General features: G+C 39.4%; 1 protein-coding gene across 1 annotated transcript in view; it reads right to left on the bottom strand.

Annotated features, from left to right (window-relative positions):
* aclya (ATP citrate lyase a) overlaps window positions 1-19,519 on the bottom strand; it is a 31,947-nt gene that overhangs the window by 743 nt on the left and 11,685 nt on the right. Inside the window, exons 5-27 of the mRNA XM_053514678.1 lie at window positions 19,285-19,475; window positions 15,842-15,921; window positions 14,429-14,559; window positions 12,229-12,347; window positions 11,060-11,196; window positions 10,689-10,750; window positions 9,236-9,353; window positions 8,848-9,002; window positions 8,088-8,181; window positions 6,828-6,969; window positions 6,505-6,673; window positions 4,862-4,966; window positions 4,545-4,741; window positions 4,169-4,250; window positions 3,933-4,043; window positions 2,646-2,773; window positions 2,463-2,556; window positions 2,169-2,323; window positions 1,946-2,096; window positions 1,715-1,858; window positions 1,341-1,454; window positions 1,158-1,240; window positions 988-1,064 (exon numbers count right to left, since the gene is read on the bottom strand). Of these exons, the coding sequence (XP_053370653.1) occupies window positions 988-1,064; window positions 1,158-1,240; window positions 1,341-1,454; window positions 1,715-1,858; window positions 1,946-2,096; window positions 2,169-2,323; window positions 2,463-2,556; window positions 2,646-2,773; window positions 3,933-4,043; window positions 4,169-4,250; window positions 4,545-4,741; window positions 4,862-4,966; window positions 6,505-6,673; window positions 6,828-6,969; window positions 8,088-8,181; window positions 8,848-9,002; window positions 9,236-9,353; window positions 10,689-10,750; window positions 11,060-11,196; window positions 12,229-12,347; window positions 14,429-14,559; window positions 15,842-15,921; window positions 19,285-19,475 (2,839 nt within the window). The remainder of the gene's footprint in view (window positions 1-987; window positions 1,065-1,157; window positions 1,241-1,340; window positions 1,455-1,714; window positions 1,859-1,945; window positions 2,097-2,168; window positions 2,324-2,462; window positions 2,557-2,645; window positions 2,774-3,932; window positions 4,044-4,168; window positions 4,251-4,544; window positions 4,742-4,861; window positions 4,967-6,504; window positions 6,674-6,827; window positions 6,970-8,087; window positions 8,182-8,847; window positions 9,003-9,235; window positions 9,354-10,688; window positions 10,751-11,059; window positions 11,197-12,228; window positions 12,348-14,428; window positions 14,560-15,841; window positions 15,922-19,284; window positions 19,476-19,519) is intronic.

The following is a 19,519-nucleotide window of genomic DNA, read 5'->3' on the forward strand; positions in this document are numbered from 1 at the left end:
TGTGTTTTAACAGGAAGCTGCTGAGATACACAGATCATCGAAGGAGGAAAATATACAGTCATCAGGAAATAGTTCAGAACCGGCGGTTTAACACGCAAGCCTGACACAAACATAGGACGCACACACGCCCGCTTCATAACAAAACCCTTAAATACATCAACAACAGATATTTAAATTTAAAACCACAAACTACTGTAATAAAATCTCATATTTTTATCAAATTATTGTAACTGTTTTTTTTATCTTTAACATTTTCGACTTTAATGTTTACAACTGTCTTTGTCGTTATAACTCACTCTCACTGTCTATAGCACTTATTCTGTACAGGGTCTGGGGGGCCTGGAGCCTATCCCAGGGGGGACTTGAGGCACGAAGCGGGTTACGCCCTGGACAGGGTGCCAAACCATCGCCATTTAGGCTAATCCTCATGTCTTTGGAGTGTGGAAGGAACCCAGAGTACCTGGAGGAAATCCACCAAGCAAGGAGGGAACATGCAAACTTTATGCACAAAGACACAAAGGCGGGAATCGAACCCTTGGCCATGGAGGTCTGAGGCCACAGTGCTAACCATTACAGCATTGTGATGCCAACATTTTTTTGTTGTTGTTAAAAATTCATACAGTTAGAAGAGTAAAACTGGAAAATTGTCGAAATATGTATCATCTGAAATTAAGTTTGACTAAAAGTTTAATAATCACTGTGTAAGGTTTATTCGAATGCACATAGACACGAGGAGATGTCCTGACTCTGGAGACACGAGGTGACAGTGCTAACCGCTAAGCCACCAGACGAAATGGCACTATTAAAAAAAATACATTAATTAAAAATACCGTGATAGAATAAAACTATAAAGTGTCCTGCAATGTTTAAGCTTAATCTATCCCCAACTCTATGTATTATTAAAGTTCTGTCAGTTTCATGAAGGGTACCAGTACCTCTGGAGTTGACCATGTCTTTGATGAAGCAAATAACACCAATAACACTTACCAATAAAGCCCATGCTGCGTCCTAGGACAAAGATTCCATTCAGTGCACCGATCTCTATAAATTCATCCGCCTCGTCCCTGTAACCAGAAAGAAAACGTGGTGAGAAAGAGTACAGCATCAAAGAGGGGGAAAAAAAGCTCTGATTAAATCTGTGGAGCTCTTCTACTGACCGTGTAAAGCCTCCACATGTTCTGAGGAGATCGACGAAGGCCACGCCGATAAAGCCGTCTACGTTCAGAATAAGGTTAGGTTTCTGGGAGAGAGAGATGTTCAGAGATATTATCACTTAGCAGCAGAATTTACCCAAATCAGGCGTTTAAAAGGATTTACATTCACGAGTGCCGGCATGGTACCTTGGAGGTGGTGATTTTTTCAACATCCAGCGCATAGTCAAGTAGCTGGGTAGAAGGAAAGTGCTGCTTCACAAAGTCCTTCAGGATCTGCACCCTCATGTCAGGATTATTGATCTGAAAGGGAAAAAAAAACAGTACCTATCTTTCTCAGAATTATATTATTACACAATTATATTATATACAATTATAAACACATTTTAATTAATTTGTCTTTTAAAAAAGATAAAATAAAATAAAGATTTATGATCATTTTATTTGGTGTAACCTAAAAGAGTTCCTGGTTCCTCTTAAGGTTTTTTTCCATGAAAGGAAACATCACTTCTACAAAAGCAGCTGTAACTGGCCGACTCGTTTCCTACATTGTATTTACTTACAGATTTAACTCTGTGCCCAATTCCCATGATCAGCTTGCCATCCTTTTTCATCTTGTTGACAAACTCCATGGGCAGCATGCCACTGTCGAAAGCCTTGCTGAACTGCTTAGCGGCAGCATCCAGAGCTCCACCAAACCGGTCTCCCTAAACACACAGACACACAAAACCATAATCCCACATATTCATATACAGTAAGAACTGATGTAATACAATTAAAGTAACAGGTCTTACGATGGTAAGAAGACCAGACGTGAGGCTGGAGATGAGATCTTTTCCTGCACGAGCACAGACGATGGTATTGTGAGCTCCAGAGACGGCGGGACCGTGATCCGCAGTCACCATCAAACACATCTCTATGAACTGGCATGCGTATCGGGGTAACCTGTCAAACAAAAATCAGTCAGCCACTTAAACACAAATGTAAACCAAAGAGTTTAAATCTGGCCATTCGTACCTTCTCTGAAACCAAAGAAGGCCCAAGGTCCCTCCTAGACCTATCTCTGACTTGAAGACCTCTGTAATGGGCATTCCAGCGTAAATCAGCTCCTGCCCTCGTTCATCACAGATACTAGTCATGAAGGACGCTGGCTTACGGATCAGACCAAGTTCCTGCGAAAAGAGACATGACTAGGACGTGTATGTGCAGACATGGTGCACATTTTCTAAAGAGAATCTTAAAAATATATACTGTATATTAACAAATTCACAATTCTGAGGTTACAGTCCATTCTGAACCCAGAATACTCACTCTTGCCCAAGAATAGTCCATTGGCACAGTGGGAGGGGGAACTTCTTTAGCTGGGACAATCACACCACGGGTCACCAAGTCATCATACACTGATCTGGAAAACACATCATTCCATTGCATCAAATAAATCAGCGACCATTATAACAGCCAGGTTATATCCAGTAGATTTATGGTCAGTCTTACTTTATGACTTCTCCCAACTCATCAAAGCTCCTGGGGACAAAAGCGCCAGCCTCCTGGAGAGCCTTGTTCTTGGCCACTGCTGTCTCTGAGGCCTGGTTAGCACACGCCCCGGCATGGCCAAACTGCACCTGTTTACAGAATCGAACTTGTTATAGTCAGAAATTTCTCCAGCCAATTTAACTCACTTAATGGGCCAAACTGATAAATAAGTAGAGCTGTCAATCAAATAAAATTTTTAATCATAGTCGGTGATTAATCACGATTAATCACCATTTTAAAATACTCAGATTTATTTGTACTATAAATGTGCAATGTTGAAATAAAGAAATGCATGACAAACTGGTTAGAGAAACAGATAATGCAAGTTTTATAATATCTCAAACATTACAGCACAGCATGCAGAGGCTGGGTAGTATGAGCTGCGGCAACCCAACGACAGTGGGACTTGATTCCGGATCCTCAAATCCTGAGAACAACCTACTAGTGATGGGAAGTTTGAATCATTTTAGTAACTCGGTTCTTTTAATCTCGTTCATCAAAATGAACGAATCTTTTTTTTTGAGCCAGAAATAAAATAAAATGTTGCATTTTCAATAAACAGACCTCCAATATGTCTACATACACAAATTTTGGCTATAGTTCCAGTAATAAAAATATAACAATGCAGCTAAGGACATATTATAATAAACAGAATGAGTAGCTCATCTCTCATATCTTCCAGTCTGAGTCGTTTGTTCTTTTGAATCTATTGCACTGCATAGCGTCTATGGGAGTCACGTGACAAAGGAATGAACGGCTCGGAGTAGAAGAGTCATTAAGAAAGAATCGCTCAATTCTGTTTGCTGTACATAACCTACGGAGGTTTTGTGATAATTTGCGCATGCGCGCCCAGTAGAAAATGAACGAATCACTCTCCGAGAGTACTCGTTCTTCTGAGTCACGTTAAAGATTCGTTCAAAATGATTGAATCGTTCATGAACGACCCATCACTACAACCTAGAGCCTTAGGTAAACCTAAGGTTCCCCACATCTTACGGTAAATGTGTCCTTGCATAATCAGTTCCCCTTAAAGGTAGCACTGAGCTTTTTATAATGAAAGTTGGCGTTTAGCAAACGTGCCATTATCACACAAAGACGAGTAAATGTGTTGTGCTTATGGGAAGCCATTGGGATCAAACTAATTTGTGTAAATAAATAAATAAAATAACGTGTTAAAATTTCTAGATTAATATTGACAGCCCTACTAATAAGGCAAATTAGTATTGTTTATCCACTTGCTACACACACCTCAGAGGAAAACATGGTAGCACAGGTGCCGATGCACCAGCAAACCACAGGCTTGGTGATCCGGCCCTCCTTAATGCCCTGACAGATCTTATACTCCTCTGTGCCTCCAATCTATAGATGGACAATAAAACAGAAAGAAAAAAAAAAAGAGAAAGACTGTTTTAGAAAAAAATCTAGAAGTTTAAAAACAAAAATAAATAGCAGCGCTGACAGTCATGTATATGAGGTTTTCTCACCTCTCCAAGCACAACGATCATCTTCACTTCGGGTGTGTCCTGATACCTCAACACGTGATCTGTGAATACTGAACCTGGGTACCTGCAGCATAAACAGCACAAGTGTAACCAAATTGTACGCTCATTAAATATACACATTCACATACATTTTATACGTTTATGTTCTCCAACAAATATTCAACACAACCGAACTCCTTTAAGAGATTTTGAACCGATCTATCCTGTCTTCATCCATCCAGTACTTTTACAGAAACTAGACAATGCTGTGCCGAGGTACATAAAAAAAAATGTTTTTATGAATTGTGTTGGACCTTACTAAGACACTATGATGGATTTTTCTTTACCCATCTCTCTCTTTACACACACACACACACACCTATCTCCGCCAATAGCTACACCCTCGTAAACTCCATCAGTGGTGCGGGAGATGATGTTGTTGAGCTCATTGGACATTCCCCCCGAGCGGGAGACGTAGGCCACACTGCCTGGCCTGTACAGCTTTGATGCCAGGATGTTATCGAGCATTCCACCTGTGTTTCCGATCTTAAAACAGCCAGGCTTTATTCCTCCAACCTAAAACACACACAATTTTTGTTTTTTAAAGAAATCATCTTAAATGTTACCAAAAAAAAAAAAAAATAATTACAGCCAAAACCAATATGATGCATATGAATAACAGCGGTAATGTCGTACCGTTGCTGGCCCGATGATGGTGACACCCTGCTCATCTGCTTTCTTAATGATCTTGCGAGTCAGAGCTTCAGGAATTCCCTCGGCTATAATGGCGATGGTGTGAATCTGAAAGACACATAAACTTGGTGCTTGAATTCATGTTCAAATCAGTGTGATGTATTGTACAGTATGTCAGAAAATGAAGGCTCCTGCTTCTTTCTAGTCCTTAGTGTAATACAGTATTAACATTACCAGCATTAATTAACCACATGGGGCGTTTAAGTCAAACCTGGGCATTTGATTGTGCAAAATAACAGAAAACTACGGTGGCCAAGAAGTGCAAAATAAAATAAAACCAAAAACAATAACAAAAACAAAATAACAAATCAGAAAACACCATGATATATCCAGAAACAAAAAATCAAATGAGAAAACACAACAATTATTATAGCTGATTAAGTGAGACATCTGTCACTCAAAACATACAAGCGCATTTAACACAACTTAGTTGACCAAAGTAATATATAATCCTAAAATACTGAAATGAATCTTTAAATGAAAATACATCTAAATATCCGTGTGGCTGCAGTACGTTCTGTATATTCCTGTATCTAACCCCACTGCAGCCACATGGACATTTAGATGTATTTTCATTTAAGAATTCATTTCAGTATTTTAGGATTATACAGCACTTCACTTGATAGTACTGACTGTATGTCTTGAGTGACGGATGTCTCAACCAATCAGTGATAAGAATTTAATTCACAAACTATACCTACCTTTCCGGTTTGAGTAAATTGTTGTTTTCTTATTTTGTATTTTGTTTCTGGATATATCATTGTGTTTTCTGATTTGTTATTTTGTTTTGTTATTTTGTTTTCAGTTTTGTTATTTGTTTTCAGTTTTGTTATTTTGTTTTCAAACTAGTTATTTTGTTTTTAAACGGGTTATTTTGTTTTCAAACTGGTTATTTTGTTTTCAAACTGGTTATTTTGTTTTCAAACTGGTTATTTTGTTTTCAAACTAGTTATTTTGTTTTCAAACTAGTTATTTTGTTTTCAAACTAGTTATTTTGATTTGCACTTCTCGGCCACCGTAGAAAACAGTTAAGAGAGTAAAAACTCACATTATTTCTCTATATAATCCTCTACTACACTAATGCACTTATCCCAGTATTTCACTAAGTTAGAAAGTTTTCTCAAATACGCCAGAGCCGTGATCGGACTGCCTGCTTCATGTCTAAAATCAGAGGAACTCCTTCAATGTCCCAAACATCTTGCTGGGAGTAAGGTCAGGACTGTACAAGGCAATAACTCCCAGCTGAGTTCCTGTAACATGCAAGTGGGGTTGGTGAATGATTGTGTGTACAGTTCCTACAGACAGATGCGTCTCTTCCGCATGATGGCGACAAGTTATCTGTTGATTTTTAAGAACCAGGCATTGTACTCGCTGCATGTCTACGGGAAAGACTGCACTGTGCTCTGAGCCACCACGGCCTGGATCGTCATTTACAGACGTACTGCCTTCTTTAAAGAGTCTGCACCCTTCAAATGTTTTACTGCAGCTACGACACGCAGTACCGTACTGTAAAATCTTTTTCAATTTAGGTTTCATGACATTCATTCACGAGAAATTTCAGATTCTCTATTGGGAACACTGCAAACCTGTGGATATTGTAATGTTTCCATAGTGCTGTCGAAGGCAGAACGGAGAGAGGCGAAGCTAATCAGGACGTCCACTTCTGGGTGTTTCTTCATAGCGTCTGACATGTTTTTGTAGACTGGTAGTAATATTTCCTTATGACCCCAGTAAAACTTCTGCTTGTGGTCTCCACTGTAAGAAAAAATTAATTAATTAATTGTTACAATATACTATACAGTGTGCAAGTTCCATGTGCATGAATGTGATTATCAGTACCTAAGAAAGTCTAACAGTGTACATCCATGATGTTTTTTTAAATTACCGGTTCAGAAAACGTGACACTTACGTGAAAGGGTAGACCATGGCTGCTACTGAGGGTTGCTCGCGAGAGCACACGTAATCGAAGTCCAGCATTCCCTGCACGGCACGGGTCTGCATCCCCCACACGAGAGCCTTCGTGTGCTTGCTGAACAGAGTGGTGGCCTTCACTAGAGAGAGAGATACAGACAGAGAGGAACATCTCACTCACACGGAAAAAAGACTATACAGTATGGTCATTTTTTTCTTTTTCATTTTAAATCTGGACAATGAATCTGGCATGTTGGTACAGTTCGTCTTGTCTGGGTAATAAAATACCTCGTCAGGTGCAAAGTGAACATGATGTATAACTTTGTGAAAATGAAACCAAAAGCAACAGCGGGGTTTTTTTTTTTTTAGAAGCATTAGTGCTATACATTGGTACACTTTTAATGGATTTTTAAAAAAATTCAAGTAACTGATGACAATAACAGTGTTGAGATTTTTATAGATAATTCATAGTCTATATTTTAAAGACACTACAATAAAATAGTGATACTGAGACACGAACACTGTATGCAAGTCATCCTAAACCATAATCAGATGTTTCTGTGTATTATTTAGTTATTATGTCTTGAGCTGTGTGTAATGATCCTGGAAGGTTATTTATGTCTCCTGGCCGATATCTGCAGTCCAAGGACAAAATCACAGCAAGGAATTCCGGGAAAGAATGAGCATGGAGGACAAATTAAACAATTTCCAACACTGCGGAGATACTATTATTCAAATACTGCTTATTAACTACCAACACAAACAAGACAGCTTGTACATTATAGTAAATAAAGTTTAGATGTTAAGGTGGGAAAATATGACAAAAATACCATGTTGCAATACTTTAAGACATGACGGGGAAAAGTGTATTGTGGCTAGGAAAAGCGTAACCACAGAATTGATATAACATTGTTATACTGCACTGCTCTATTTGAAGTGACCTGTGGCATTCCGTCCAGGGGGGAAACCCCCTCATGCCCTAAGTCTTCAGGCCCCGGCAAATACAGGATAAAGTGGTACAGTATAAGACAAGGAGTGAGTGGAAAAAGTAACCTAAAGAGACACCTAGTGGTCTATAAAGGGAGCACAAGTCTAGATTTGTGTGTTCATTATTACTTACTCATTTGCACATGTATCAGTGTGTGTGTATATGCGTGTGTGTGTGAGAGTGTGTGTATATGCGTGTGTGTGTGAGTGTGTGAGTGTGTGTATATGCGTGTGTGTGTGTGCGGTGGGGAAGTGGGTATGCGCTTAAGACCTGGTGGAGTTCCTGGTTTAGCTTTTTTTGCAGACGAGGCCCCAGCTTCATTCTTGACCTCGGAGAAAGACGCAGTTCTACTAGAGGTAGGAGTCTTAAAAACAAACAGAATAAAATTATATATTTGTAATTAGTAAAGAGACAAAAATAAAACAACCATTACAACCATTACAATATAACAATACAAGATGGAAGCCTCGCCAGTAGGGCTGCATTTGTAAGAAAAAGAAAAAAAAAAAAAAGGTTTCAAATATATTTTTCCTGAATGTAGACAAAATCTAAGTATGACTGCTGAGTCTCTGCTGTCTGTTATCACCCAGATGAGGATGGGTTCCCTGTTGAGTCTGGTTCCTCTCAAGGTTTCTTCCTATTGCCATCTCAGGGAGTTTTTTCTTGCCACTGTCGCCCTCGGCTTGTTTATCAGGGACAGTCTGACCATTTTGATTTATACACATGTTCTCACACATTTTGTACTCATAATTTCCATAATTTTCTTTTTGATTCTGTAAAACTGCTTTGCAACAATGAGCATTGTTAAAAGTGCTCTATAAATAAAAGTGAATTGAAAATACAAAATAAAACACACACACGCATAAGCGCGCACACGCATACGCACACACAAACACGCACACAGTATGCATACACACACGCACGCACACAGTATGCATATGCACGCACGCACATGCACACACGCACGCACATGCACACACGCACGCACATGCACACACGCACGCACATGCACGCACATACACACGCATACCGAGTTGCCACCACTAGTATTCAGCAGGAAGTTGGCTGTGTGGGCAGCAACACGTGGCTGAGAGGCGATTGGTCGATGTCCCAGTGCCATACCAACAATGGCTGTCATATGAGTCTCAGTGCCGAAGACATGAATGGGGATTCCTGTAGTCTTACCTAAAAACACGTACATATAAACAAACACATAAGTCACTGACGGGGCTCGTGTAACAAAGTACATTTTTCAGTAATCTAACATTTTTATTTATTACCTATAAATACCTGGTATTAACATATACTCTTATCTTTCTTCCTACTGTCTTGATCTTTGGCATAACAAGCCATTCCTGCTGGGTGAAATATAATCCTTATCTCTCTTCACACACACACACACACACACACTTACTTACCCACTTCTCCCATCACTCTCAGACCCTCCTGATAGTTTGGACCGCCACGTCGTACAAAAATAGTGACTTCATGCTCCTTCAGAGGTACCTGATAGTCCTTGATTGCTCTGACAATACCCTAAACACAAATCAAATGGAATACCGTCAAAGCTTTTTGAGAAAAAACATTAACGTCACAGGGCAGGAAACAGCTTAAGTAAAAATTTAGGAAGGGATACATTTTGCTGTGATACCAGGATATTTTAAGACTAAATTGTGTTGCTTCTGCCAGGAGGTTAATACTTGCTATAGATCACTATACAGTAGATGTACATTTCTGAACAAAGAAACTCTCTTACTGTATATGAATATTTCCTAAATGAATGAAATACAATTCACTGGGTGACAAATAATACCATTTTTAACCTTTCACATGTTTTCAACTAATTTACATAATTAAAAGGTTGCTCTGTCTTAAAAACCTGGACAGTTGCATCATGCAAGTTCATAGGAGAGTGCTGGTTTATTTTGCAAGCTTTTAATTTTAGACAAACATTTAAAGTTTAAACCAGGCATGAGAATAGGGAAGAAGGGAGATTGAAATGACTGATTTCCAGTTCTCTGAGCGAAAATGCCTGGTTGATGTCAGAGGAATATGGCCAGGCTGGTTCAAGCTGATAGAAAAACAACAGTAAGTCAAATAACACGTTGTTCCAACCAAGGTATTCTGAAGAGCATCTCTACAAGATGCAGGAGCCGAACACCACACCGGGCGCCACTCCTGTTAGCTAAGAACAAGAAACTCAGGCTACAATTCACATGAACTCACCAAAATTGGACAGAACATTGGAAAAATGTTGCCGAGTCTCAGTTTCTTCTGCAGTGTTCATATTGTAGGGTCAGAATTTGGTGTAAACGACATGAAAGTATGGATCCATCAGTGGTCCAGGCTGGCGGTGGTGCTTTAATTGTGTGGGGGAGGTTTTCTTCCAACACTTTGGGCTCCTTAATGCCTAAACACGGTTTAAATGCCAACCTGAGTATTGCTGCTGACCATTTCCAATTTTATGACCACGGGATGAAATGCCATGTCACAAAGCTCAGACTGGTTTCATGAACATGACAATAAGCGCAAATGGCCTCCACAGTCACCTGATCTCAATCCAGTCGAGCACCTAGAGATGCACATCATGGCTGTGCAGCCGAAAAATTTCTGGAACAACTGCATGATGCCATCATGTCAATGTGGACCAAAATCCTTGATAAGTCTTTCCAGCACCTTGTTGAACCTGTGCTATGAAGAATTGAGGCAGTTCTGAAGGCCAAAGTCGATTCAGCCCGGTACTAGCAAGGCGTACCTAATGTACAGTAGTGGCCAGTAGGTGTTTGTTACGTCTTGTAACGTTTGTTACGTTACGTTGTAACGACCCTTTATGTGGCCGCGCTACAATCTATCAGTTCTTTATATACATACCTTAAATGTTGCAGCTACATTGGTGAAGTTTGCGATGCTTCCTCCAATGATCAGCACCTTCCCTACACAGATCATATAATCATTTATATACATATATGAATTATATACTGTATTTATAGGAAAATATTACAGTTTATAGTAATTATCTACAGATTCCTCGAATATTCTAAATGTTGCAAATGTAAATGTCTTACCACCTTATATCGTAGATCTCATAAACATTAAACATTAATTATATACGATATATATAATGATATACATCAAAATGTAAAGGGTTTTCCCAGAATGCCCCCATTCACACACTATATTTGGCAACCAGTTTCTCTAACGTACATTTGCATTGAGTGACGTTACCGAATGGCAGGACGTACCATCAGGATGTTTCTCGCGGGTCATTAGGGACAAGATGGTCTTGGCGTAGTCGTAGGTCTGCTGCTCGCTTGGAGCGCCTGAATACTCTCCGTAATTGGCCAGCTCATTAACTCCACCCAGGTCACAGATCGTATCGCTATGAGGAGAGGAAGAACACAATCATTTAAACATTAACGCCACAAAAACAGGAATAACATCATTAATCCACTACAAAAACACACATGAAGTTAGTTTTATGACAGCAAACATCAAAGTGTGTGTCATTGGTTCACATGTATAAAGAAATGATCCCTCTGTGACTTACACACACACAAACACACATATTCAAACTAATTAGTGCTCCGACTCCGTTGCAGTTTCTCTCCTGACAGACGGAGAGAGACGAGAAAGCTCCCTCACTTTAATCCTCCAGAGAGACTTTTCTCAGACACAGCTGGTTAATGCAGTTCAGCTCGGATGGACTCCAGCATCAATCCATGGCTATGTCTCAGCAACTATCTCTATATTGTAGAAACACACTCTACCAGTCCAGCTCAACAAATCAGGGAGTAAAGTTACACACTGGCTATAGTGAGTGTTGCATTTTGGTGGATACATAAGGGATTTTCAGCACTTTCAGTGCATTGATTAATTTATTTATTGCTGGTATGTTGGTTGTATTGTTCCTCTGCTGACATTACACACACCTACTACACACAGCGTTACTTTTGGCTCTCATTTTCAGTGTAGTCCCTATACCTCACTAGTTCTAGAAAAATAATAAAAATAAAAAACATCTATATTATGCCATGAACCAGTGATGTACGGGTGCAAATGATGACAGATGATCAGGCTGGTGATTAATATACAATTTCCTATTGGGACTAATAAAGTACTCTATCCATCTATCTATCAAACTGATGCTGAGTGGTTGGAACAGACGAGAGGGGAAATGAGGGTGCTGCTGAGTTGATGTTTTTTTGCATAAACAACCAATTGTTAAATTGTATCTTTAGGCACTTTGCATCCTGTCACAGTAAAATTTGTTCTCTTTTTTTATTTATTCTATGTCATTTAATTTAATTTCATGCAAAAATAATAATAATAATAATAATAATTGCTCATTACTGTACTGTAGCTTCAACGGTAGTTTATATGCAGGCTAAGGAATGCTTAATCACTAGTGTACCTATACACCACCGAGGCTCCGCCGCCTGCCACCATGGTCCAGATGCGTCCACGAGGGTTGAGGAGAGTGAGTTTCAGACTTGCACCGCTTTTAGCATCCAAATCGGCGATATATGCTTCCTAATGGAAAAATAGCACAAATATTAATGATAGCAATACAATACTGATTTTAGCTCATGCATTTGTGTATCTTGTTTATACTGTATGCCGGCATGACAGGAGGGTTTGAGTTCACCTGATTTGATTTGATTTTGATAATTGAATTTGACTGTGGAAAGGATACGACACTACAGTATATGTGATTACCAGAGTGCTCCGTCAGCTGTTAATCAAAAATTTATGCATGCCTTCTCCTCCATCCCATCTGGCTACGCAGACAGTTAAATGCCTCTGTCTGATACACAACCAGAACCTCAGTTACTGACGTGTGTGTGCTTTAACAAGACCAACTGACAGCCTTATTAATTCTGTAAGCTTGCTCTCCATTTTCTCTCTCTATATGTGTGTGTGGACCGCAATAAGGCACTCGGTGATCCTCGAGAAGGCTAAATGGGTCAATACATCACTGTGTTTATCAGCAAACAGAATGACAGCTCAGACTCATCATTTACAGCAATGCAACCACATACATCCCACATGTTCCTCATACACAACCATGCACGTTACAGTGTTAATTATTCATGAAGCACGGCTTCTAATTAAATATTGAATCGTATTTCTGTACATGAGGAATTGAACGTGTTTAATTTAACATGCATGATTTAAAGGTAGACCTCAGAAAAGAAGAACATTATGATGTTATAGATATCATATATACACATATCATATTTATAAACGAAGTCTTTTTAGCCAAAAATCTATAAATATGTTCATGTAAATAGATGCATGTACAACCTTGTGTACTGTAAATATCTCATCCATATCAAAATCTAAACATGATCCTTATGTGCGTATAGATCAAAATGAATTCCTACAGTAGGTGTTGACTGACGGTATGCGCTAAAGTCATCACAGTGCAGGTGCCGACCCTACAAAAAAATTTCGGTGGATCGAACTGAGTAATTGAACCTTAGCAGAGCTAATCAGTGTATGAAAAACATTTGCTGTAAATCAGCAACTGCAGTGCACAACTGGTGGTGTGGTTTCTTAGGCCAGTCACATGCATTTATGTAATCGATTTGGCTGAAGTCAACCGGGACTTTTGATCGCCCGGAATAATACATAATTTCATGCATTTCAATAGTTTCCTTAATACTTCCTGCTTCATGACTGAAACGCTGGCCTCCCAGGAACTCCTTTAGTGACCAAAATATGTGAAAATGGCTTGGAACGAGCATGAGGCAATAAGTTAAGTTAAGCCTTTATGTGAAACATATACTGTACATTACTGCACAGTGAAATTCTTTCTTCGTATATCCCAGCGTAATTGGAGTCGGAACGCAGGATACAAAGCCCCTGGAGCAGATAGGGTTAAGGGCCTCGCTCAAGGGCCCAACAACCTGGTGGATGCTGGGGCTCGAACCGCCAACCAAGAATCAGTAACTCAATGTGTAACCAATGTGTTAAGGCTCTGAGTTACTGATCAGAAGTTCCGCGGTTCGAGCCACCACTGCTCCATTAACTTCCACCCGGGATCTCATAATGTGCCCATGTGCCATGTTCCCACAAACGGACGTGTCACGCCCACAAGGTAGCGACAGCTTATCTTAAGTCTTCTGTAAATGTCTATGGGTTTTACACCCTTCAATCCTGAGAAAGCCGTTGTTTTACTTCGAATATCTCATCTGTTCAGAGTCCATGATGAGAGTCTAAAGTATTAACACGAGGCAGCGGACCTACTTCATATCGCCGTGTTATATTTACAGCCATAAACTACTCATTCATAGTTAAACATTAAAAGTTAAGCGAAAGTGGTGCTGCAATTCAACCATATCATTTGCTACTCTGGATGGTCCTGTGCAGGGAGCTTTGTGTAGCTGATACTAAGCCATAATGAGCAAGTAAGCATTATTTAAATTTCTCAAAGGCATTTCTGTATGTAGAATGGGTATCGAGCAACAATAATCGTGATTTATAATATAATTAACTGAACACAAAAGCCAATTGATAACCAATTAGATGTCAGATTTTTCCTCCGAATATCAAATGCAAATGACAAAACAGGAGTAATTTGAGACTTTTAGAGTGCGGCATCATCTTACTTCAGGATACGCCTCCCTGCCAAACGGAGGAGGAAACTCCACATCACCCCATTTAGCCTTGCACAGGTAATCAGCGGTGGCATCGATCTTAGCAGCCATGTCCAACACATACACTCCATCCTTAGTCACCACTGCGAGAGAGAGAGAGAGAGAGAGAGAGACAGTGCAGAAATAAATCAATAAATGCTGGTTGGAGACAGCGAATAATCAATAAAGTCATTCTGTAACATAGAAAAATCATCAACTATAAAACAGGAATTTCTATTACTTTTTAAACATACACTACATGCAAAGGCTATAAAACTGCTAAACACAAGTTGAAAGGAAACAGGTTCAGTTAACAGAAACCTTTGAAAACTTTGGTTATGTTGTTTACTTGGTGAGAAACATAACAGTATCAAAGGAAATACAGAAGCAGATGCTACGGGACTCAAACCAACCGCTAATTGCTATCACACACACGCACACGCCAGCAGCCCATCTTTGTGTAAATTATAAAGTAATTAATCTCTCTTGGCCATTCTAATGAAATGTAAAAATCTGGAACAGGACAAGAAAACACTTGCAGTCTTTCTGATCGAGTCTGATTAAGTAATGTCACATATTTACAATATCATAATGATGTAGATTTCTTCAGCACTGACACAGATCCGCCGCTTCAAATGCTTCATGCTGATCAAAGTTTATTCAAAGAGATGATTTACTTTATTACTTAACTTAAAGAAAAATGGTCTGCTTCGATACTCGATGAACATTGTTTCAGCACACCCATGAGCCTCTTAACTGTGTGTCTAAGGTTCGAATTCGCTGTACTCAATGTTCAGCACCTTGTTGAATCCATGCCATGGAGAATTAAGGCAGTTCTAAAGACAAAAGTAGGTGTAACCTAGTAATAGCAAGGTGCGCCTAATGTAGTGGCCGGTGAGTGTATGTAGAGTTAAAAAGACAACTCAAATATCTTAAGAACTGTAGCCAATTAATAGGGCCAGTGGTGGCTCAAGTAGGTAGGGGTTTCTAGGTTTCTGATCGGAAGGTCGGGGGTTCGAGTCCAAGCACTGCCAAGTTGCCACGGTTGAGCCCTCGAGCAAGTCCCTTAACCCCATCTACTCCAAGGGGCGCTGTATCCTCGCCGATGCTGTGCTTTGACCCCAACTTTCTAACTGGGATATGTGAATTCATCTTTGGGGATTAATAAGGTACTTAATTAATTAGTTCTGATTCATTAATTAATAGTTTTAATTGAGCTCATCTAAATATTTCATAATTAGCAACCAGCCAACCAATTCATTTTTTGGCCAGGCAATGTATAAAAACACAAGCATAGACTGGACAAGGTTTACAGACCCCTGTGGGTTAAAATTTAATACAGAGGTGACGAGGTCAAGTGAGGACTTTTCTAAAGTTGTGACTCACCCAGTGGGTTGATCTCCAGGTAGGTGAAGTACAAGTCTTCATACAGGTTAAACAAGCCCACCAGGAAAGAAGTCAGAACCCTGAACAAACAGAAAACCAACATGATATTAAATAATGTAGACTGACATACCTGCATGCAAAAAAAGAGACAGGGGCGTGTGAGAGAGAGAGAGAGAGAGAGAGAGAGAGAGAGAGAGAGAGAGAGAGAGAGAGAGAGAGAGAGAGAGAAAAAGAGAGCAAAATGTATTCTGAAAACAATTAAGTCAAAGCTTTGTATATTTTTATCACCCGAATACATAAAACCAGTGTATTAAATGTTTTTGCCCAATTTGATATTAATCTATGTTAAACAAAATAGAATATATATATATATATATATATATATATATATATATATATATATATATATATATATATATATATATATATAAACAAAAATATTTGGCCAAACCCATATATATTACACAAATACATAAACTTTAATATGGAGTCCGTCTCCCCTTTGCAGCTGTAACAGCTTCCACTCTTCTTGGAAGGCTGTCCACCAGATTTTGGAGTGTTTCTGTAAGAATTCGTGCCATTTCATTCTGTAGAGCATTTATAAGGTCAGACACTGATGTTGGAGAAGGCCAGGCTCGCAATCTCCATTCCAGTTCATCCCAAAGGTGCTCAATGGCGTTGAGGTTTGGGCTCTGTGTTAGGGCCGGTCAAGTTCTTCTACACTCAACCATGTCTTTATAGTCCTCTTTCCCCAAACTTTTGCCAAAATATTGGAAGCATAGCATTTTCCAAGATGTCTTGATGTGTAAAAGAATTGAGATAAGGGACCTAATTGATCGAAACACCAAAGTTCAATAATTAACAGGTTTGGCCAAATAATTTTGTCCATATTTCCTGTGACTGTTATTTTCATTGCTTTTGTGCATTTCTATTCACTTTCAAAGATTCTAAAATGTGTTATCTACATTTTTTTCTGTTACTAAGTTTAATTCCTTGATACATTTCTCTCGGTCAGTTATGAAAGCAATTTAAAAATTGAGGGAGAGAGGGAGAGAGAAAGAGAGAAAGAGAGAGAGAGAGAGAGAGAGAGAGAGACAGCCAAACATCAATTTAGTGTTTGTGAGTGTGGCTTATGTATTTATAGGGGAGTAACGAAAGTGCCCTATCCGTCATGGGGACAGACTGTCAGTCCACGCCTGAAAGAGTGAGCGAGTGAATGAGAAAGAGAGAAGGACGAATAGGCAGAGGCAGAAAGACTGGGCAATATAGTGAAGTAAATAATTTCAAACAGTATTACTTATCACTGTGTCCATATTAATATTACTTATGTGTCCATATATTTATTAAACTGAACTCGAGGCCACATGAGAAATTAACTGAACGAGGAATTAAAAAAATAAAATCTCCATCTTTATCTTTTCTAATGGTCGACAGTGAACTGGTGGAGGAGGATGCCAGAAAAAAAGCAGAAGCCCTGAACCATAAACAAAGTGCCATTTTGTTTCTAATTGTCCCCTTGAGAGAGCAACCATGGCACAAAGGAGAGACGACAAAGTAGAGAAGAGAGAGAGACGGGGGGAAATGGAGCGAGGTAGAAAGAAAGAAAGAAAGAGAGAGAGCAATAAGTTAAAAAGAAAGGAGTGCAGAGAGAAAGAGGCATAAACGTCGGCCTGGACTATCCAACCGTCAATCTTAATGTCAGCCAAGACAGTGAGTACAGCCAGGGGAGATAAATGTGTGTGTGTGTGTGTGTGTGTGTGTGTGTGTGTGATCTATATAAAAAACAAGAAACAGGTACGTGATAGGAATGATGCTGAGGTGAACGGAGAGAGAGGGAAGGATAAAGAGAGAATTTAATTTATCTAATGGAGACACACACACACGCATACAAGTTATAGTCTATGATAAGTGGGTACACTCTGTATCCCTTGCTCTCTCCCTTTTTCCCTCTTTACCCTCATCTCTCTCTCTCTCTGCAGTGGACAAAGCTTTGGCTCTGAAAGAAAAATTTAAACACGCATAGAGAAAAATAGACATTTTGGCATGCCACAGGACTGATGGTAGGACTGAATGTACCTTCCAGACAGCAAAGAAGCCACTTCTCGCCAGGAAAAACATCAGGGACAGACTGATATTCAGGGTACAAGGTACAGAGATTGGACTGCTGAGGGCTGCGGTAAAGTCATTTTCTCTGATGAATCCCCCAAAAGCTTGTCAGGAAAGGAAAAGGTGAGCGCTACCATCAGTCCTGTGTCATGCCAACAGTAAAGCATTCTGAGACCAATCATGTGTAGGGTTGTTTTTTAGCCAAGGGAGAAGGCTCACTCACAATTTTGACTAAGGACCTAGCCATGAATAAAGAATGGTACAAAAGCATTTCCTGAGAGCAACAATCCAAGAACAGTTGGGAGATGAACAATGCCTTTTTCAGCATCATGGATCATCTCGCCATAAGGCGAAAGTGATAACCAAGTGGCTCGTGGAACAAAACATGGAAATTTTGGGTCCATGTCTAGGAAACTCCCCAGACCTTAATTTCATTGAGAACTTGTGGTTAATCCAAAGAGGCGGGTGGACAAAAGAAAAACCCACAAACTCCAAGCATCGATCATGCAAGAATGGGCTGCGCCATCAGTCCAGATGTGGCACAGAAGTTGATTGACAGCATGCAGGGCGAATTGCAGAGGTCTTGTAAAAAAAAAAAAAGTGCAACAACACTGCAAATATTGACTTTTTGCATAAACTTAATGTAATTGTCAATAAAAGCCTTTGACATTTATAAAATGCTTGTAATTATACTTCAGTGTACCATAGTAACATTTGACGAAGCTGAACTCTGAAGCAGCAGACTTTTATAGCAGAAAATTAATATTTGTGTCATTCTCAAAATCACTGGATATCCTCAACGACTTCTTTATTAGTGTAATTTTATTTATAAAGCCCCTATTTGAGTATATAGAAAAAAAGAAAGTTGAATATAATTATGCTCTTTGTTCACAGAACATAATGCTGTTTTATCATGAACTATCTGCCCCTGTCAGAGTAAACACTAGTGCTTTTTGTAGTGTATTTTTCAACAAAAAAAATGTTTTTAATATTTGATTTTTGAATTATTAATTCATTTTATTGTAATAGAGTGTTATGGTTTTATCTGTATTATTTGTAATTGTTTTGAGTTGTCTCTAACTGTGTTGCTGCCTACTGTATCTTGAGGTTTTTAATCTCACTGGGCATTTTTCCTGGATATATATAAGTATATTAGTTAAACCACTCTGCTGCAGTATTGATTTCGCTTCCACAGCCTGCATTAACCATTCAACAAACTGAGCAGAAAAACAGCGCTTGATTTTTATTTTTTAAACCGTTTCAGCAAGACAGTTTTTTCCAATCCTTCACATCATTCACGTTTCCCCTCCCGAATTTCCCCCACCTATTACACTCACTCTTTTTTGTCTTCTGGGGCGTGTGTCAGGAGTTTCTGTCGCACCAAGTCTGGATTAAGTTTCTCATCGACGCCCACCAGGAGCTTCTGAGCTTTAGAGTCAACATCACCTACATCGACTCCTCCCTCGTGATGGAAGAGCACATAGTCACCTTCACGTGCGGCGTAAATGCACACATAAAACTCTTCCTTCTGCAGAGACACAGAGAGAGAGAGAGAGAGACACAGAGAGAGAG

This window comes from Clarias gariepinus, chromosome 16 (assembly GCF_024256425.1).
Source record: "Clarias gariepinus isolate MV-2021 ecotype Netherlands chromosome 16, CGAR_prim_01v2, whole genome shotgun sequence".
Classification (NCBI taxonomy): Eukaryota; Metazoa; Chordata; class Actinopteri; order Siluriformes; family Clariidae; genus Clarias; species Clarias gariepinus.